The 14,645-nt window shown below is 54.7% G+C and overlaps 1 protein-coding gene across 5 annotated transcripts in view; it reads left to right on the forward strand.

Annotated features, from left to right (window-relative positions):
* The window catches only part of ece2a (endothelin converting enzyme 2a), a 45,515-nt gene that overhangs the window by 14,818 nt on the left and 16,052 nt on the right, over positions 1 to 14,645 (forward strand). For 3 of the 5 annotated variants that reach the window (XM_072704216.1, XM_023818520.2, XM_072704219.1), the window contains exon 2: positions 3,778 to 4,061. In XM_072704216.1, coding sequence (XP_072560317.1) covers positions 3,807 to 4,061 — 255 coding nt within the window. In that variant the 5' untranslated portion in view covers positions 3,778 to 3,806. Of the gene's footprint in view, positions 1 to 443; positions 485 to 565; positions 741 to 765; positions 946 to 3,777; positions 4,062 to 14,645 lie in introns of those variants that run through there. The other 2 variants (XM_072704218.1, XM_072704217.1) reach the window with 2 other exon arrangements.

Consider the following 14,645-nt stretch of genomic DNA (forward strand, 5'->3'; position numbering starts at 1 on the left):
GTGTGTGTGTGTGTGTGACTTTCGGACACCTTAACGTCCGTGTTTGTCCTCTTTGCTCCATTTCGTTATGCCCACCCCCTGCACCCGTCTCCCCCAGGGGATTCGTGACCTGGCTTCCATAACGTCTCGTTGCCGCCATCGGCATGTCTGGCACCGGCCGAGATGCACGGATGCTCCTCGCCGCCCCGGTGTCCGCAGGCTGCCTCTGGGTGCTTAGCCTCCCTCTCGACGGCCACCTCCTCCCCCCAGTCTTTGGTCGAGGAGAATAAATCGTGCTGATGGAGTACCGGCGAGCGCTTTCACGCGTACTTCACTCCGTAATGTAATAAATACTTTCAAACGCTTTAAATGGCCCAGCTTGGCCTGCTTATCGGAGACTTGGCAGGGAGACTCAGGCAGGCAGGGTTTGCAGGTTCTCCGCTCTCCCTCCGCGCCTCTGAAGCCCCCCGGCCTCGGATGTGTAAACGCGGGGACGACCGTCAAGGTGGGGCACGCAGCCAACATCATAAACATGGCCGCCACAGTGAAGCGGGTCAGAGAACGTTAACACGTCGTTATCTTTCAGTGATCATCAAACAGTGGCAGCTGGGTGACCGTTTAATGGCTGCGGGAGGAACAACGCGACGGGGCCCCTGTCGGGCTTCCGCAGCCATTCCTGTGTGGACAGCAACCGGGGTGCGGTCAGCCATTCCGGCCGCTCCTGAGCTTCCAAACGGAATCGGCTGGGAGTGGCCCTGAGCGTGAGGAGGACTTCATGCTCCATGTTGTACTTCCCCTACACCAGTATGGAAGTTTCCAGCCTGGAAAGGGACAATGTTTTTTCACTGACTGTACCAGAACAGATCACGCGGAGGCTTCGTTCCTGACCGGAGGGGGTCGTGTTACTCTGCCGCCGGCGTGTATCTCTCTGCCTCTGTCGTGGGTCGAGGTCACAGAGGTCAGCAGGTACCGTCCAACTGACCAGCTGACGGCCAGGGGGTGGTTTTTCAGGTGGCCCTGATCGGTGAAAAAATAATAAACATTGTTTCAGAATAAACAAGTTAATAATGATGTTTACTGGGGGAGTCTTGGATGTGCATAACCTGGAGTACAGGGTTCTACTCCCTCCCCCAGGCATTGTGAATGCCCCCGTTTCCATGGAGACCGATTCTGGTATGGCAGGGGTGTTTGTGAGTCCACCCTGTCACTCCTGGCAAGATGGCGGGGGGGTGCCCTACGTGGCAGAGACCACAGGCCGTCTTGCACCTCGCCCAGTAATCAGTGCCTGACCCTGTGCCTCAGACACATCTCCATGATGAGAAACAAGGACGTGCCTGGTGGGGGGGGGGGGGGGGTCATGGATTTGGCGGGGTGAGCGGGGGCCAGTTCAGACCGGAACGGTGCAGATTGTACGTGTGACAATGTGTCAGGCACAAGCGCTGAGGCGTTTTAGGGAACGTCGCGAACTCTTACGTTGGCTGTCTGATCTGTGAACTAAAATCTTTTTTTGTGGAGCCTTATTATCTTGGCTTCAGAGGAATTTATATGGAATTTTATTAATATCTTTAAAAAATATGGATGAATAACCACAGTTCTTTCAGGGAGACTGTGAACTGCGAAGTGGTGCATTGTGTTTGGCATCACTTGAGGTGACTTGTAATGGCCAGTGGGGTACAGGTGAGATTATCTTGGGGGCTTGGGGGTTAGGTCGCTGTGCCCGTGATCGGAATGTCGGTGGTTCAAATCCCAGGGTTCGCAAAGTGATTTCACCGTTGAGCTCCTGAGCAAGACCCTTAACACTCTATTGCTCCAGGGACTGGTGGACTCTGCTTTCTCAAAAGTGTATGTTGTTCTGGATAAAAGCGTCTGCTAGCTAAATATAATGTAAATGCTAATGTAATGGATTTGGGGGCCTGAGTTACTGGGTGTGTGGCTGGCGGATGGAGATCTGCATGTGGGTGTCACTGTCCCCCTCAGTCCAGCCGGCTCTCGCCTCCCTGACAGACACCCGTCCAGCTCTGGATCGAGTCAGACGCATAAATCTGCAAGACAGCCGCGTCTCTGTTCCTTAAGAGACCCGCCATCTGCCAAACGCAAACGAGGCAGGATTTTCCAAACGGCCGCACCACCGGGTCGCAGGTCGGGTCGCCCTTCTTCCGGGGGGGGGGGTTGCTGTTTACTCCCACCTGCAAGGGGGCTTTGGCAGCAACTGTCTCCTCTGCCAAGAGTCTGACTCATGCGGCGTCAATCCCCAGGACAAACACAATGTGATCTTCATCTTGTTTGCGTTCTTGGTGGTGTGACATGGTGTGCCTTGGGGGGGTTCTCGGGAATGACAGCGAGATTTCCACATTGACTGCGGTGCCCTTCCAGCCCGGCAGCTCTCCGGACTTTCGGAGTCGGGGGCTCAGGTTTTATTTCAAGCTACTCGTGCGCTCAGCCCATGCCAAAGCGCTCTAACTTTAGGACCCTGTTCCCCGGACTGGACCACCACCCCCCCCCCCCCCCCCCGTCCGGCTCCTTAGGGCGACACTTCTCCATTTAAGTCCCAGAGCCACAGACCTCCATCCCAGGAAGACGGGCTCATCTTTTCCGTCGTGTGGCAGAGAAGGATACTGACGCCAGCTGCCTGGGGATGGGGGGGGGGGGGGGGGACTAAGTTTAGAGTCCCGCCTGACAAACTTTAGTCCCTTTAGGTTGTGGTGCTGGCGGCGATCCCGGGAGGGGGGACCCAGACCTCAGTGTGTGGGTCCCTCCGGGGACTCACATGCTGTCCCTGGGGAATGGGGGGGGGGGTTGTTTGGCTGCTCTCTGAAAGTGTGCTTGTTGCCACGGTGTCAGCCAAGGCTATATGTGGCTTAAGGTCATGGGTTACAGCCCTTGATATCACGGCGACGGAATGGGCGCCGTGTCCTTGAAGGCGATGGCCGACTATACTGGTCTCAGCAGCTTGCAGGAAGAAGTTGTGAATGAATATCGCGTTTCAGGGCGTCTTATTATGGAATGTCTCCGGGTGATTTGCTTTTTCCACGTGGTCATTTTTGTCCGTGGGACAATTTTATTATTAGCTTTTCCATGTATTTTTCTGTCCCAGTCGGTAGAGATAGCCATGTAGTGCAAGGGCCCTTTTGCCCCCCCCCCCCCCCCCCCCCCAGCTGCTTCAGCATGGTCACCTGACATTAGCTGGTATCTGGGCTGTGGTTTGTGCCGGTTACTTGACTGGTGTTTTTTTGGGGCAGGAGGAATGAGGGGGGGGGGGGGTGGTCGCTGCACCCCGAGCCTCTGAGGTCTAATTAGCTTGAAGAATAAAAAGTGATAATAAGTGTTAGTCTCGGCTTGGAGGAGATGTGACGTCCCAGTGGTGACACAGGAAATGACACTCTCCCCTCTCCCCCCACGTGCCCTCGCACCCTGTCACCACCCGCTGGGGCTCACCGAACAGGTGTCACAGCTTCATACAGGGTGGGGAAGGTGTTGGTGTGACCTTCAGGTTGAGGAGTCGGTGATCCTTAGTTTGATTGGAGATGCCTCTATTGACCATGTGTCTCTGGTTGCCTCTGTTGACCATGTGTCTCTGGTTGCCTCTATTGACCATGTGTCTCTGGTTGCCTCTATTGACCATGTGTCTCTGGTTGCCTCTATTGACCATGTGTCTCTGGTTGCCTCTATTGACCATGTGTCTCTTGGCGTTAGAGTGTCAGGATGATCCAGCGGGAAGGTTTAATACAGGATGCTGATGAGAATGACGTGTTACTTGAGGCTGCATTCCTGAAGTTTGCTTGTGCTGCTGCATCACAGGTTGTGGGAACAGCTCGCTCAGCTTTGACATGTACCAGCGCGGCTTCCGCTCCATCACCAATGTGGACTATTCCTCCGTCTGCGTGGAGACCATGGCGAGCCGGCACTTCGACTGCCCCGGCATGACGTGGCTGAAGATGGACGTCCGGCAACTGGAATTCCCCGAGGGCACCTTCGACGTGGTCTTGGAGAAGGCCACACTGGACGCCATGATGGTGGACGAGAGGGACCCGTGGCATGTTTCCACGGAAACCGCCAACTTGCTCCATCAGGTGCTGAAGGAGGTGAGCCAGACGTCATGAATCCTCCATTTCTTTGACCTCCTGGAGTGCAGGATGATGTGTCGGTGTTGTCGTGCATCTAAAAGTAGCGTGGCTCAGACAGCCCATCCACCCCTCCCAGCCCACGCTCAGTGACATGCGCACGCACCTCTGCGCCCCCCCCCCAAATCCAGCCTGCACAAATGCCTCCACTCCCAGTGCCTCACAGGCTGTGGTTCGGTCTCAAATACCTTGCACAGAATTTCCCACACATTTCATCACCAACACAAAACGAAATCACGAAAAACACACCGTTACGGTGGATCCGTCGAGTAATGGCTCTAGTTTCGTCATCACAGTCAGGGAGACCCGTAGTCGAAGCTTAGCCTAACTTAAGGATGTGTTCGAACTCTGCTGATCACAAGGGTTGGTTGCAGTTGGTGGGTTGGTGTTGATCAGCATGAAGTTGGCTGGTTGACTTTGAGAAAGTAGATATCGTCTTGAGAGTAGAGGGATGCCAAAGGGCAGTGCCAGCTACATAGCGGTTAGCTAGCTATGACCCTGGGCCCCTCCTTCGCTGGGACATGTCACCGGCCTGTGATCTGAGGGGGATCTCACAAGGGGTTTTTCTCATCAAAAGCTGATTAACTGGCCGCATGTTTGATTGCAGCAAGGAGGCTGTTTGTCCCCTACCTAACTGTGGAGCGTTAATCAGGTAAACCGTAAACTAACAGGCTGGATAAACGAGATCTATTACCCCGGCGGGCACTTGGAAACGTTACACCTATTGTGCGCCATCGGCAGGTGATATCGGGCTACACTTGTGCGCCAATGAGCGGGCAGTTCCGGCTGCCTGCACGCGGCCTACGCCGGCATCCGCAGTTTTGCGCTTTTACCAGGGTTCCTCCTCAGACACGGATCCGTGTATTATTAATGCCAGGATTGTAAGGAGCACAGATACATCTCTGAATTATACATGGCCCTGTTTCCTGGGCACAGTTCCGGATTTTCTCCCATATACATTGTACCATCTCTTCTCCACAAGAGTGCACCATGCGCAAATGGGAGGGGGGGGCGGTTGCAATGGTACAGACTGCAGGATTACTCTCCCCCTGCCCCAAATCCGCAGTTGATCGCCGCCGTCTGCGCCGGGTGGGTCCGCCGTGCTGAGCTTCTCCCTCACCGGCTGTGCGGGATTTTGGGGGCTTTACCTTCAGTTCGGGATGGGGGGCGGGAGAGGCTGTCAAAAATGAGCCTCTCTCGTCTTATGACAAGATGAAAACTACAAATGGCATAAGTGGTTTGAACTGCAGTGTCACATCTGCCAGGACTTCAGGGACTTAAATGTCCAGTTTTCTGGGGGAAACCCCCACCTCGACCTTGGTGGATGTCCCTCCTCCCCATCATCCTTTTCTGTTGTTAGTTGGTCCCCCCCTGAGTGAGTACGTCATCTGGAACATAATAGCCATACTTCGTTTATTTATCCTCATGGGGAAATTAGGTAGTTCTTGCCTGTCCCATCTTGCTCTCCATGGGAGACACACACACACATGCACATACCTCCCTCTCCCTCAGTGTCTCACCCCTGGCTGTGCCCTGTGAATGCCACACCTTTGAGGAGGAAGGACACGGCAGGGGAAATAAAGACCATTAAGGGGGGGGTCAGGGAATGCCTTACAAGAGTGCCTTCATTACCTCGCTTTGCTGCTCGGTGAAGGTCTTGGGGACTGGAGTACAGTTAATGATCCAAGGTCTTCAGCTGCCTCCCCCTTTCTCCCCCCACCTTCACTTAAGAGCCCCTAACCCTCTTATGCCTGCCAGTATAATTGGAAGCATATTCTGGAGGCAGTGAGCTGGTGCTTCCAAACTTGCGTTTTGTGTGAATTTTCTGAATTGTTTTTTCTTTTTTGGTTTTTGGTTTTGTGCATTCAAGTGCACACGCGTGTACACGTGGGCGGAGCTAGCCTCTGCAAGCACTGCCTGCGCAGCTCCACGCAGAGCCGTCTGCAGTAGTCAGTGTGCCGGTGCAGATAGTGTGTGTGTGTGCGTGTGCCTTGTAGGCAAAAGTGATGATAGCACCGTGAACCAGACGCGAGTCCTTAACTACACACCTTTTAACATGTATAAATGCTTTAAGCCGTAGTCTGTTCATTACCCCATTTCGTTCACTTCTTCTCTGTCTGAGCTGCCTGGAATGGCTGGTTCTACAGGCCCATGAATGTTCAGGGTTTACAAGTCCGACTCGACAGGAAGTAACAGAGAGAGAGAGAGAGAGAGAGAGGGAAAGTGGGCTGCAGAGATCACAGGAACTGGAGGGGAAAGACAAGTCTGACAGGAAGCTAATGAGCATCGCATCAGTGAAGTGGAGCTGGGATGGGGGATGGGATGCAGGGCGAACTTCCATATTTTCATCAGGGAGACGCTTGGAGGATTTTTCTTGATGAAGAGCGGAAAAAAATGCAGGGAAATGGTAGGGGAGAGAGTAGGAAAATAGTTTGTGAAAATAGACCGGACGGTTCAAAGTAACAAGGAATAAAAGCAGCTCGCTCCCATCTGTGCAGGGAACTTTTGACCTTAAGTTCCATTTCTGGACAGGTTTGGATCAGGTAGGCAGCCAGTGATGGAGGCGGGTGGGCAGAGATGGAACCAGGCAGACAGCCAGAGATCAGGGAAGGGAGGCAGCCGGAGACCGGGGAAGGGAGGCAGCCTGAGATCGAGGCAGGGAGGCGGCCAGAGATCAGGGAAGGGAGGCAGCCAGAGATCAGGGAAGGGAGGCAGCCTGAGATCGAGGTAGGGAGGCAGCCGGAGACCGGGGAAGGGAGGCAGCCTGAGATCGAGGCAGGGAGGCGGCCAGAGATCAGGGAAGGGAGGCAGCCTGAGGTCGAGGAAGGGAGGCAGCCGGAGACCGGGGAAGGGAGGCAGCCTGAGATCGAGGCAGGGAGGCAGCCTGAGATCAGGGAAGGGAGGCAGCCAGAGATCGGGGAAGAGAGGCAGCCGGAGACCGGGGAAGGGAGGCAGCCTGAGATCGAGGCAGGGAGGCGGCCAGAGATCAGGGAAGGGAGGCAGCCAGAGATCGAGGCAGAGAGGCAGCCAGAGATCGAGGCAAGTAAAGCTGAAGGCAGGGAAGCAGGTTAAGGCAGAGCCCAACACGCACCCTGAATCCATCTTGCTGTTGCCAAGGCAACGTGGCAGCTCACGGGCCCCCGCTGGCACTTTCGTCCACCGTTCACGGTGCCTCACCAGAGCTTAGAGGGGCTGCCCCTTTGACTCCGTGAACCTCTCTTTGCCATGTATACTGCGTTCAGACCATCTGTGTAATGACATTGGTTAGAACCGCGGTCACCCGTAGCATGGGCTTCCAGGTCCCTCCCTCCGCACAGAGATGTGACCCCCACTCCCCTGGGCTTTCCCAGAGAATCACACAGTCGTTCGACTTGGTTTCCATTTGCCCTTTGGTGGGATGACGATCCTCTCTTGCTAACCTGTAATGTCCGTTTTTTTTTCACACAACCCTTCTTTTTCTGCTTAAAAATTCAATAGCAGTGTGGAGCACCTCCGGCTACCCAAAGGAAGAACAATTGAAATTCTCTGTTGTTCCCCCCCCATCTTTGCAGTTATGCTCGTGTCTGAATCCATAGTCTCCTGGCTAACTGTCATACCGCAGGATCTCTTGTGTATATATCTTTGCCATGGCCGCTCTCAGACTGTCTGGAGCTTTCTGGAGGTTGAGAGGGAGGACACACAATCTCTTCGGTCCTCTCTACTCTGTTCTTTTTCTCGCTTTCTTTTGCTCTTTGATTTTTGCCTCTGCCCCCCCCGACCTGTGTTTACAGAGAGGAATGTAGGAGTTCCGCACTATTCATGTGAGCGGCACAAGCTTCTGATATCGGTTTTCGGATCCCGACGTGCAGCTCAGCGGGTTAGGTATCTGTGTCCGTATCCGGAAGATCATGGGTTTTAATGCCGGAAGAATCATAATGAGCAAGGCCTTTAAGCTCAACTGCTCCAGGAATCTGTACCTAACCCCTGTGGCCTAAAACCCAAGCTGTCCTTATTTGTACTTTGCTTTGGAGAAAAAATATAAAATAAATACAGTGTAAGGGCATCTCATATTGAGCTTTGTCCGGATGAGATTAGGGATCATTACCAGTATGGGATGTCAGTAGAAGGCAGGTGTATGTACTAATATAAATGAGGGTTTCTGGGATGTCTGATTGGGAAGTTGTTAGAGACTCGCATGGGCACTGGGACTAATGGCTGTCATCCTCCCAGCACCAAGGTCGAGGGAGCCTGGATTTTCTACAAGCTGGCTTCCTCACTAGCTGTAGCCGCACACAAATCTGCTGTCATAATCCTACAGGTCATGCCTGTGGTGTTGGTTTGCCCCAGTATGATGGGGATGGAGTGTGAAACGTAGAATAGGTTTATCCTAGTGAAAGAAGACTCTGTGTGTGTTGTGGGGGGGGGGAGGGGGGACACTATGGTAGCATAGTGACTCTGTACCAAAGTTCATCCAGTTGATTGCTGCTTGTAATGTAATTGTTCTGCTATGTGCATGTTGTATATATGTGTTGCATTGTATGTCCATGACTCTGGTAAGCTCAGCTGGATGAATGGTGAGGAGGAGAATGAGTGCCTCAGAGGCGGGGCTTCTTCACCTTACAGCAGCTATAAGGAGAGTCAGTGGGACTTACTGTGCCATGTGCCCTGCTATAGCCCCACCCCATATCTCTCCCCCTTCCCCTGCCACTGTAGCCCCGCCCCTGCCACTGTAGCCCCGCCCCTCACTCTCTGAATCTGGCTCCTTTCTGCATCAAATCTCATTTTCTGTCATTTTATTGGATTCTGTCTCATTTACTCTATGCGTTCCCTGGCTTTTCTGTATGGGATGCCTCTGTTAGCCATGGTATGGCCCAAGTGTCCCGATTGATGTTAATATTAGCCCAGCACTTCCTGTGTAGTTTGGCTGGTCTGACTCTGTGTGGGTTTCCCAGTGCTATTTAAGCACCTCTCTTAGTGCTCCGAGAAAAAGGCTAAATCGGTTCAATTAGCAGAATAATTAGTTGAGTCAAGTGGCTGAAACCCCCTCCCCCCCTGCTAGGTTCTGGGGAATGTGGGTCAGGTCATGTTCCACCAGACGGTCAGGGATTGCAGCCGCTTTACCTCCAGGAAGCACCATCAGGGACGGGGCAAGTTTTAAGGACATCTGCTCCCCCTCCCCACCTTGGCTGTCAGCAGTTCTCCCACCCCCCGTTGTGGACCAACCGGCCATCCCCCAGCTTGGACTATTCAGAAATGGCACACCTCAGCTCCTGTCATTCTGTTCCACATTGGTTCTCAGAAGTCAGAATCAGTACTGGTGCCTGTCTCCCTCTCGGTTCAGGTTCTCTGCTGGTCCTTAGCCGGGTGGCAGTCATAGAAGGTTGCCGAGGCTACACTGGACTTTCTGCCCGTCACAGTATGCCTCTGAGGTATAACTAAGCTGATTGGCTAGCTGACAGATATGGTCAGCCAAGGCAGTTGGCGTCCCGTTCTCTGGCTAATTTGGGGGCTCGGATTATATAGCGTATACCGTCTCACTGTGTACTATGACTTAGGGTACAGTACATTAGGACACTGCAAGTCATCAGCTGGAATTGGGGCCTGACGGCTACAAAGTTCCCTCCTCTGCAGGTTCCTCGGAAAGGCTCTCTTGTACCCTTGAGTAAGGTCCTTCATTTTCTTGTAGTCAAGCGGAACTGTGCCAAAGCACCACCGAGCTGAGCTGCCCTGACGGATTGCGCCTGCTGCACAAGCAGATTCCCCTGCATTAAGAGTACGGCTCAGAACCCCAGGCTTGCCCTGCTGCTGGCTGGTGTGCCACCTCCCCAGTAAACCCCACGACTTACAGTATCTCCTCGCCCAGCAGCGCCTGTACAGCCACGCATCCCCCCCCAGCCCGCTACCCTGTGGAAACCTAATCGCTTCATTGGCGTCTGCTTTCGGGAACAGGGTGTGAGGTTATAATTACGCTTTTCCTGGGAAACCTCCACCCAAGACTCGTCCTGATGGGTGGGGGGGTGCCTGGGGCTGTGTGCCGCCGCCCCCCCCCTCCCTTCCCAGGACCGTCGCTGATGAGGACCTGCAGTCCGACTGTAAGCCATAGCGCTTCCCGAGGCATCATGGGAAACACGCCAGAGGGGTCTTATCGCGGTTTTCCGCGCGGCTGCCAGTCTGAGGCAAATATTTACGAAGCGCCGGAGGCTGACGAGAAGCTTTATGGGCTCGCTGTCTTAAAGAGCCATGACTAAAGCCTGACTCACCTCTCCTTTTGTATTTACCATCTCTCTGTCTGAGAAAATCAGTCACAGATCAGGACGCGTGTGAGACACCGTTAAGGTGCAGACTTGGTGTGCAGGGCGCAGTAAGATCTCTGTGCCTTTATCCATGTGGCATCTCACAAAGGGGTGTGGAGGGGGGTGGGGGAGATGGTGTCTGGGACCTCCTGGGGCGGCTAAGCTCCCCCATCAGTTTTCAGCGGCTCCTGGTTGGGTGGCTCCGTGACTCCCAGGCTTCTGCAGTGGTTGTCCGGCGGGTCGATATCCTCCTGTGAGGCCCCCTGCGCTGGCTAACTCATGCCCCTGTCAACCCTTCACTGGAACCCTGTGACTGCCTTCGCTTCAGTGTAAATAAGGAGAAAGAGTCTGATGGTGAAGAGAGAGAGCTGGGCAGGACTGGGGGGGGGGGGGGGCAGCTAGTTATACAAGTGTCCCTCGCTTGGCTTGCTGGCAACTTCGGTTGAATTTGTGAACATGCGCTCAGCACAAAGCTGCGGGGCCCCCGGGGCAGGAGGCAAATGCTTTTATTGCGTTTGCTTATTGTCACTTACCGGCACAGCAGAATTTTGGCAGAAGCGACGCCTTCATCAGCTGCATCGTGGTGCAGGGGTGGAGGGGAGCCTCACGAGGCCCCAGTTATTACTGTTGCAGTTTAGTCGTGGGCAGGGCTGTGTGGGTGGGGGCAGAGGTTAGGCTGTGTGGGTGGGGCCGGAGGCGGAGCTGAGGTTTGGCTGTGTGGGTGGGGTCGGAGGCGGAGCTGAGGTTAGGCTGTGTGGGTGGGGCCGGAGGCGGAGCTGAGGTTAGACTGTGTGGGTGGGGCCGGAGGCGGAGCTGAGGTTAGGCTGTGTGGGTGGGGCCGGAGGCGGAGCTGAGGCCAGAGGCAGGAATTTAAGGGCGGAGTCAGAAGCAATGCGAGTGCAGAACTCCCACAGTACCGGCGTGCTTCGTCACGCCCCCCCCCCCCCCAGGAGGGTTCCTGATCCTAGCAAGTGCAGGCAGACGGAGTTCCCGGGACCTCTGAGTCGGGGTGTGGGCTCCTTGAGAAGCTCACGTGTGGCAGATAGTCTTACTGCCAGTGTCCCCCCCACCCGCAGGGAATTATAATTAGTTTTTTAGGTCGCTCTTCTCTCTGGTGAGTTTTGCCCCAGTTGGGGGTGGATTTACTGCAAAATGCAGGCCAAGTGCACTAGGTTTGAAGGGGGGGTGAGCGATTGCGTGGTCTCCCCAGAAGATGTCCGTCCCCCCCCCCCCCCCCCCCAGCCCGCTTCAGACCTGACGGCATGCAGAGAAACTGTCCTGGCGTGCGGCTGTCCGCTCCACTCGGGCTGTGACGGACGTGCCATCACAGGACGAGCTGCGCGTGTCGGTCATGCCGCCAGACTGATGGCGGTACCGCCATGTCTCTTGGAGTGTGCGCCGGGGTCTCGGCCGAGACCAGCCCGATGACGCCTGTGGCCGGTGCGTGTCCACGTGCGTGGGTGGTGCCAGGCCCCACCTCTTCTCACGCACAGATGGCACACACCGCAGATCGCCCCGAGGCAGTGCCGGAGCCGGGCCGAGGGAGGTCCGACTCCCACGAAAAACCTCCTCGCTCAATAACAGAGACAGTGTGCAGTACAGTTATTGACTCAGCCACTTAGAGAATCATCTAATCTGCCTTTATATTGTGCGCTCTTGCACACTTTTCTCGCATTTCTGCACCTGTAAACTACAGTCTTCCTCTTAGAAGTGCAAAAGAAATCTGCTTGAACCGCTGATATCTCGGGTATAGCATCAACACCACCCACAGCGACCGTGAAAAATCCCTTTGTACTCTTACAAGTCTGATCTACGAGAAACAACACGAAAATTTCCAGTTACAGGATGAGGGATCCAGTGCGGTGCTATTAACATAATACTGGTAGGTTATTACAGTGGACGTGCCCCCCCAAGTCCCTTTCGCCGTCGTTTTGGGAGCAGTGGTAACTGCAGCCCCTCCATCATCCTCATCCAGATGCTAATTATTCCCATATTTTATTTCACGCGGAGAACAAACTGGACTCATGCTGTTTATGTACCTCCTCTCTGGGATTTTACTGAGCCCGTGTTGATGGTTCTACTCCAGGACCTCAGAAGGACATGTGCTTTGGTTAATGACCAGAGCCACTGCCGGATTCTAGCTCATTAAGGCTGACGGGGAGGGCAGCCTGACTGAGGGGCTCGACACGTCGTTAGCAGCTGCAAATTCCCCCCGCCGCCGTCCGTCTCGTCGCATTTGGGTCACCGTGGTGTTTTCAGAAGTTGTCGCTTCCAGACGAGCAATTCTGAAGCCAGCCCGACAGCGTGTTCCTGGTGAGAAGCGGCACCGCAGGCTGGTGTGGACCAAACCTTCGGCGCGCTCCGGTTATCAAACAAGGCCTTCCGATGAGTCTGCGTGACAGTTCCAAGGCCGATCTTTCTGGAAGCTTCCTTCTGAAGTTCTGGTGATCCTTGCTCAATCCCAGAAGTAAACAGGATTGCCTGAGAGCTTGTGCAGGTGAAAAGGGGGGGGGGTGGTAGACATACCCTGGACTATGAAGACACCTTAAAAGCATTGCTTTGTGTTTGAATCTGTAGGATTCTGGAAAGTTTCTGAAATGTGATGCCAGCCGTCCTCAGAGAAGCAGTGTTTCACCACCAGTCCCAGCTGTGGTTGGCTACTGACCTCGAGGACCTTTGCACCAATCAGTGCCAACTTAGGACACTGGACAGGGTAGGGGGACCCAGACTGTGCAGACAAAACATCGACCACAGCTCGGGCTTTGGCCTGCGTTGCCATGACGACTCACATCCAGCGCCGACTGCTAAGCAGGGTTGCCATGGAGACTCCGGATGCCTGAAGGGGGCCATTATTAATTGGAGGGAACGAGAAACCGGGAGAGGGGAGACAAAGGGGTTTCTGCGGGTTTGCCTGGCAGTGCAACGAGCTGCTTCATTAGCGCAAACTGTTTCCGTCTCCCTCTCTGGCGAGGTGTTGGTGATACCTTTTTCCAGTCGGTTGCCCATCGAGGGCTCTCAAGTTCAGAGGGAGGGGGGGATGCAGAAGGGAAGCAATGTGTGCTTTATCCAGCATGCGTTCTGCCTCAAAACATGCCCGAGGTCGCTTAGAGAAGGGCCAGCCACTGGCTTCCATGCGCCGCCCTCTGTCATGCCCCCAAACATAAACCCCACCCACCCCTGGGTCATCTTTAGACCTTAAACCTGCTGCAGGGTGAAGATTACATGAGGAAAAAAATTAACCAATCTCGTTAACGATGTTCTGAGATGCCTGTGTGCAGAAGTGTGGCTGACACCGGTGGGGCATTGATTAACGTAGAGGGAGGGAGCAGTGCGTGTGTGTGTGTGTGTGTGTGTGTGTGTGTGTGTGTGCGTGCGTGCGTGCGTGCGTGCGTGTGTGTGTGTGTGCGTGTGCGTGCGTGCGTGTGTGTGTGTGTGTGTGTGTGTGTGTGTGTGCGTGCGTGTGTGTGTGTGTACGCTTTCTCTAACAGGACCGATGAGGCATCCTGTTGCTAAACTAACACCAGACTCCACAGACACAGAGTTTAGGGCCCTGTTTGCAGCAAACGCCCAAGTAAAATAGCCAGATGGGAGCAGACACCGGTGGTTTAATGAGCAGTAGGGAGGAGGAGGAGGCGGCAGGAGATGAGAGAGAGAGGGGAGGCTGACAGGAACAAGAAAGAAAACAAACTGTGAGATGGGGAGGAAGGACACAGCTATGCATGTAAGCTGGTCCTCCGTCTGCTTCACCACTCCACTGGGGAGACGCATTCAGCTCCCTTCATATCTCCCAAATCCTTCTGTCTGACCCCCCCCCGACTGATTTAAGAACTCGAGGCAACCCTGGGGGGCTGCGGAGACCCGCAGAGGGTCTCCACTTGGTATCGCGGAGAATGTTCCAGCTCCGAGGGCTCTGGGTGGGGGGGAAGGCGGTGCAGGGCAGGTGTAGGGTGGGGTCGGGTGTACGTGGCGGTCACGGTGTTTTGGGGGAGGGGGGTCAGACCGCCTGACGGGTTTGTTGTTTTGGTGTCGTGGACTCCAGTGCAGTCGCGGGGAGCCGGTGGGATCTGGACTCCGGAATTAGAGGAGGGAGATCCAGGAGCAATTTGACTTTCTGTGTTAGCAGAATGTGGGCCTTAGAGACGTGACACAGCGGAGGGGTGTGAGCGACACACACACACGCGCACGCACACACACACGCGCATACACACACACACGCACGCATGCCTGTTCCCCAGCTGAGATTACCCGCCAACACGCTAATGTGTAATTGCAT

Source organism: Paramormyrops kingsleyae, chromosome 21, assembly GCF_048594095.1.
Source record: "Paramormyrops kingsleyae isolate MSU_618 chromosome 21, PKINGS_0.4, whole genome shotgun sequence".
NCBI classification, from domain to species: Eukaryota; Metazoa; Chordata; class Actinopteri; order Osteoglossiformes; family Mormyridae; genus Paramormyrops; species Paramormyrops kingsleyae.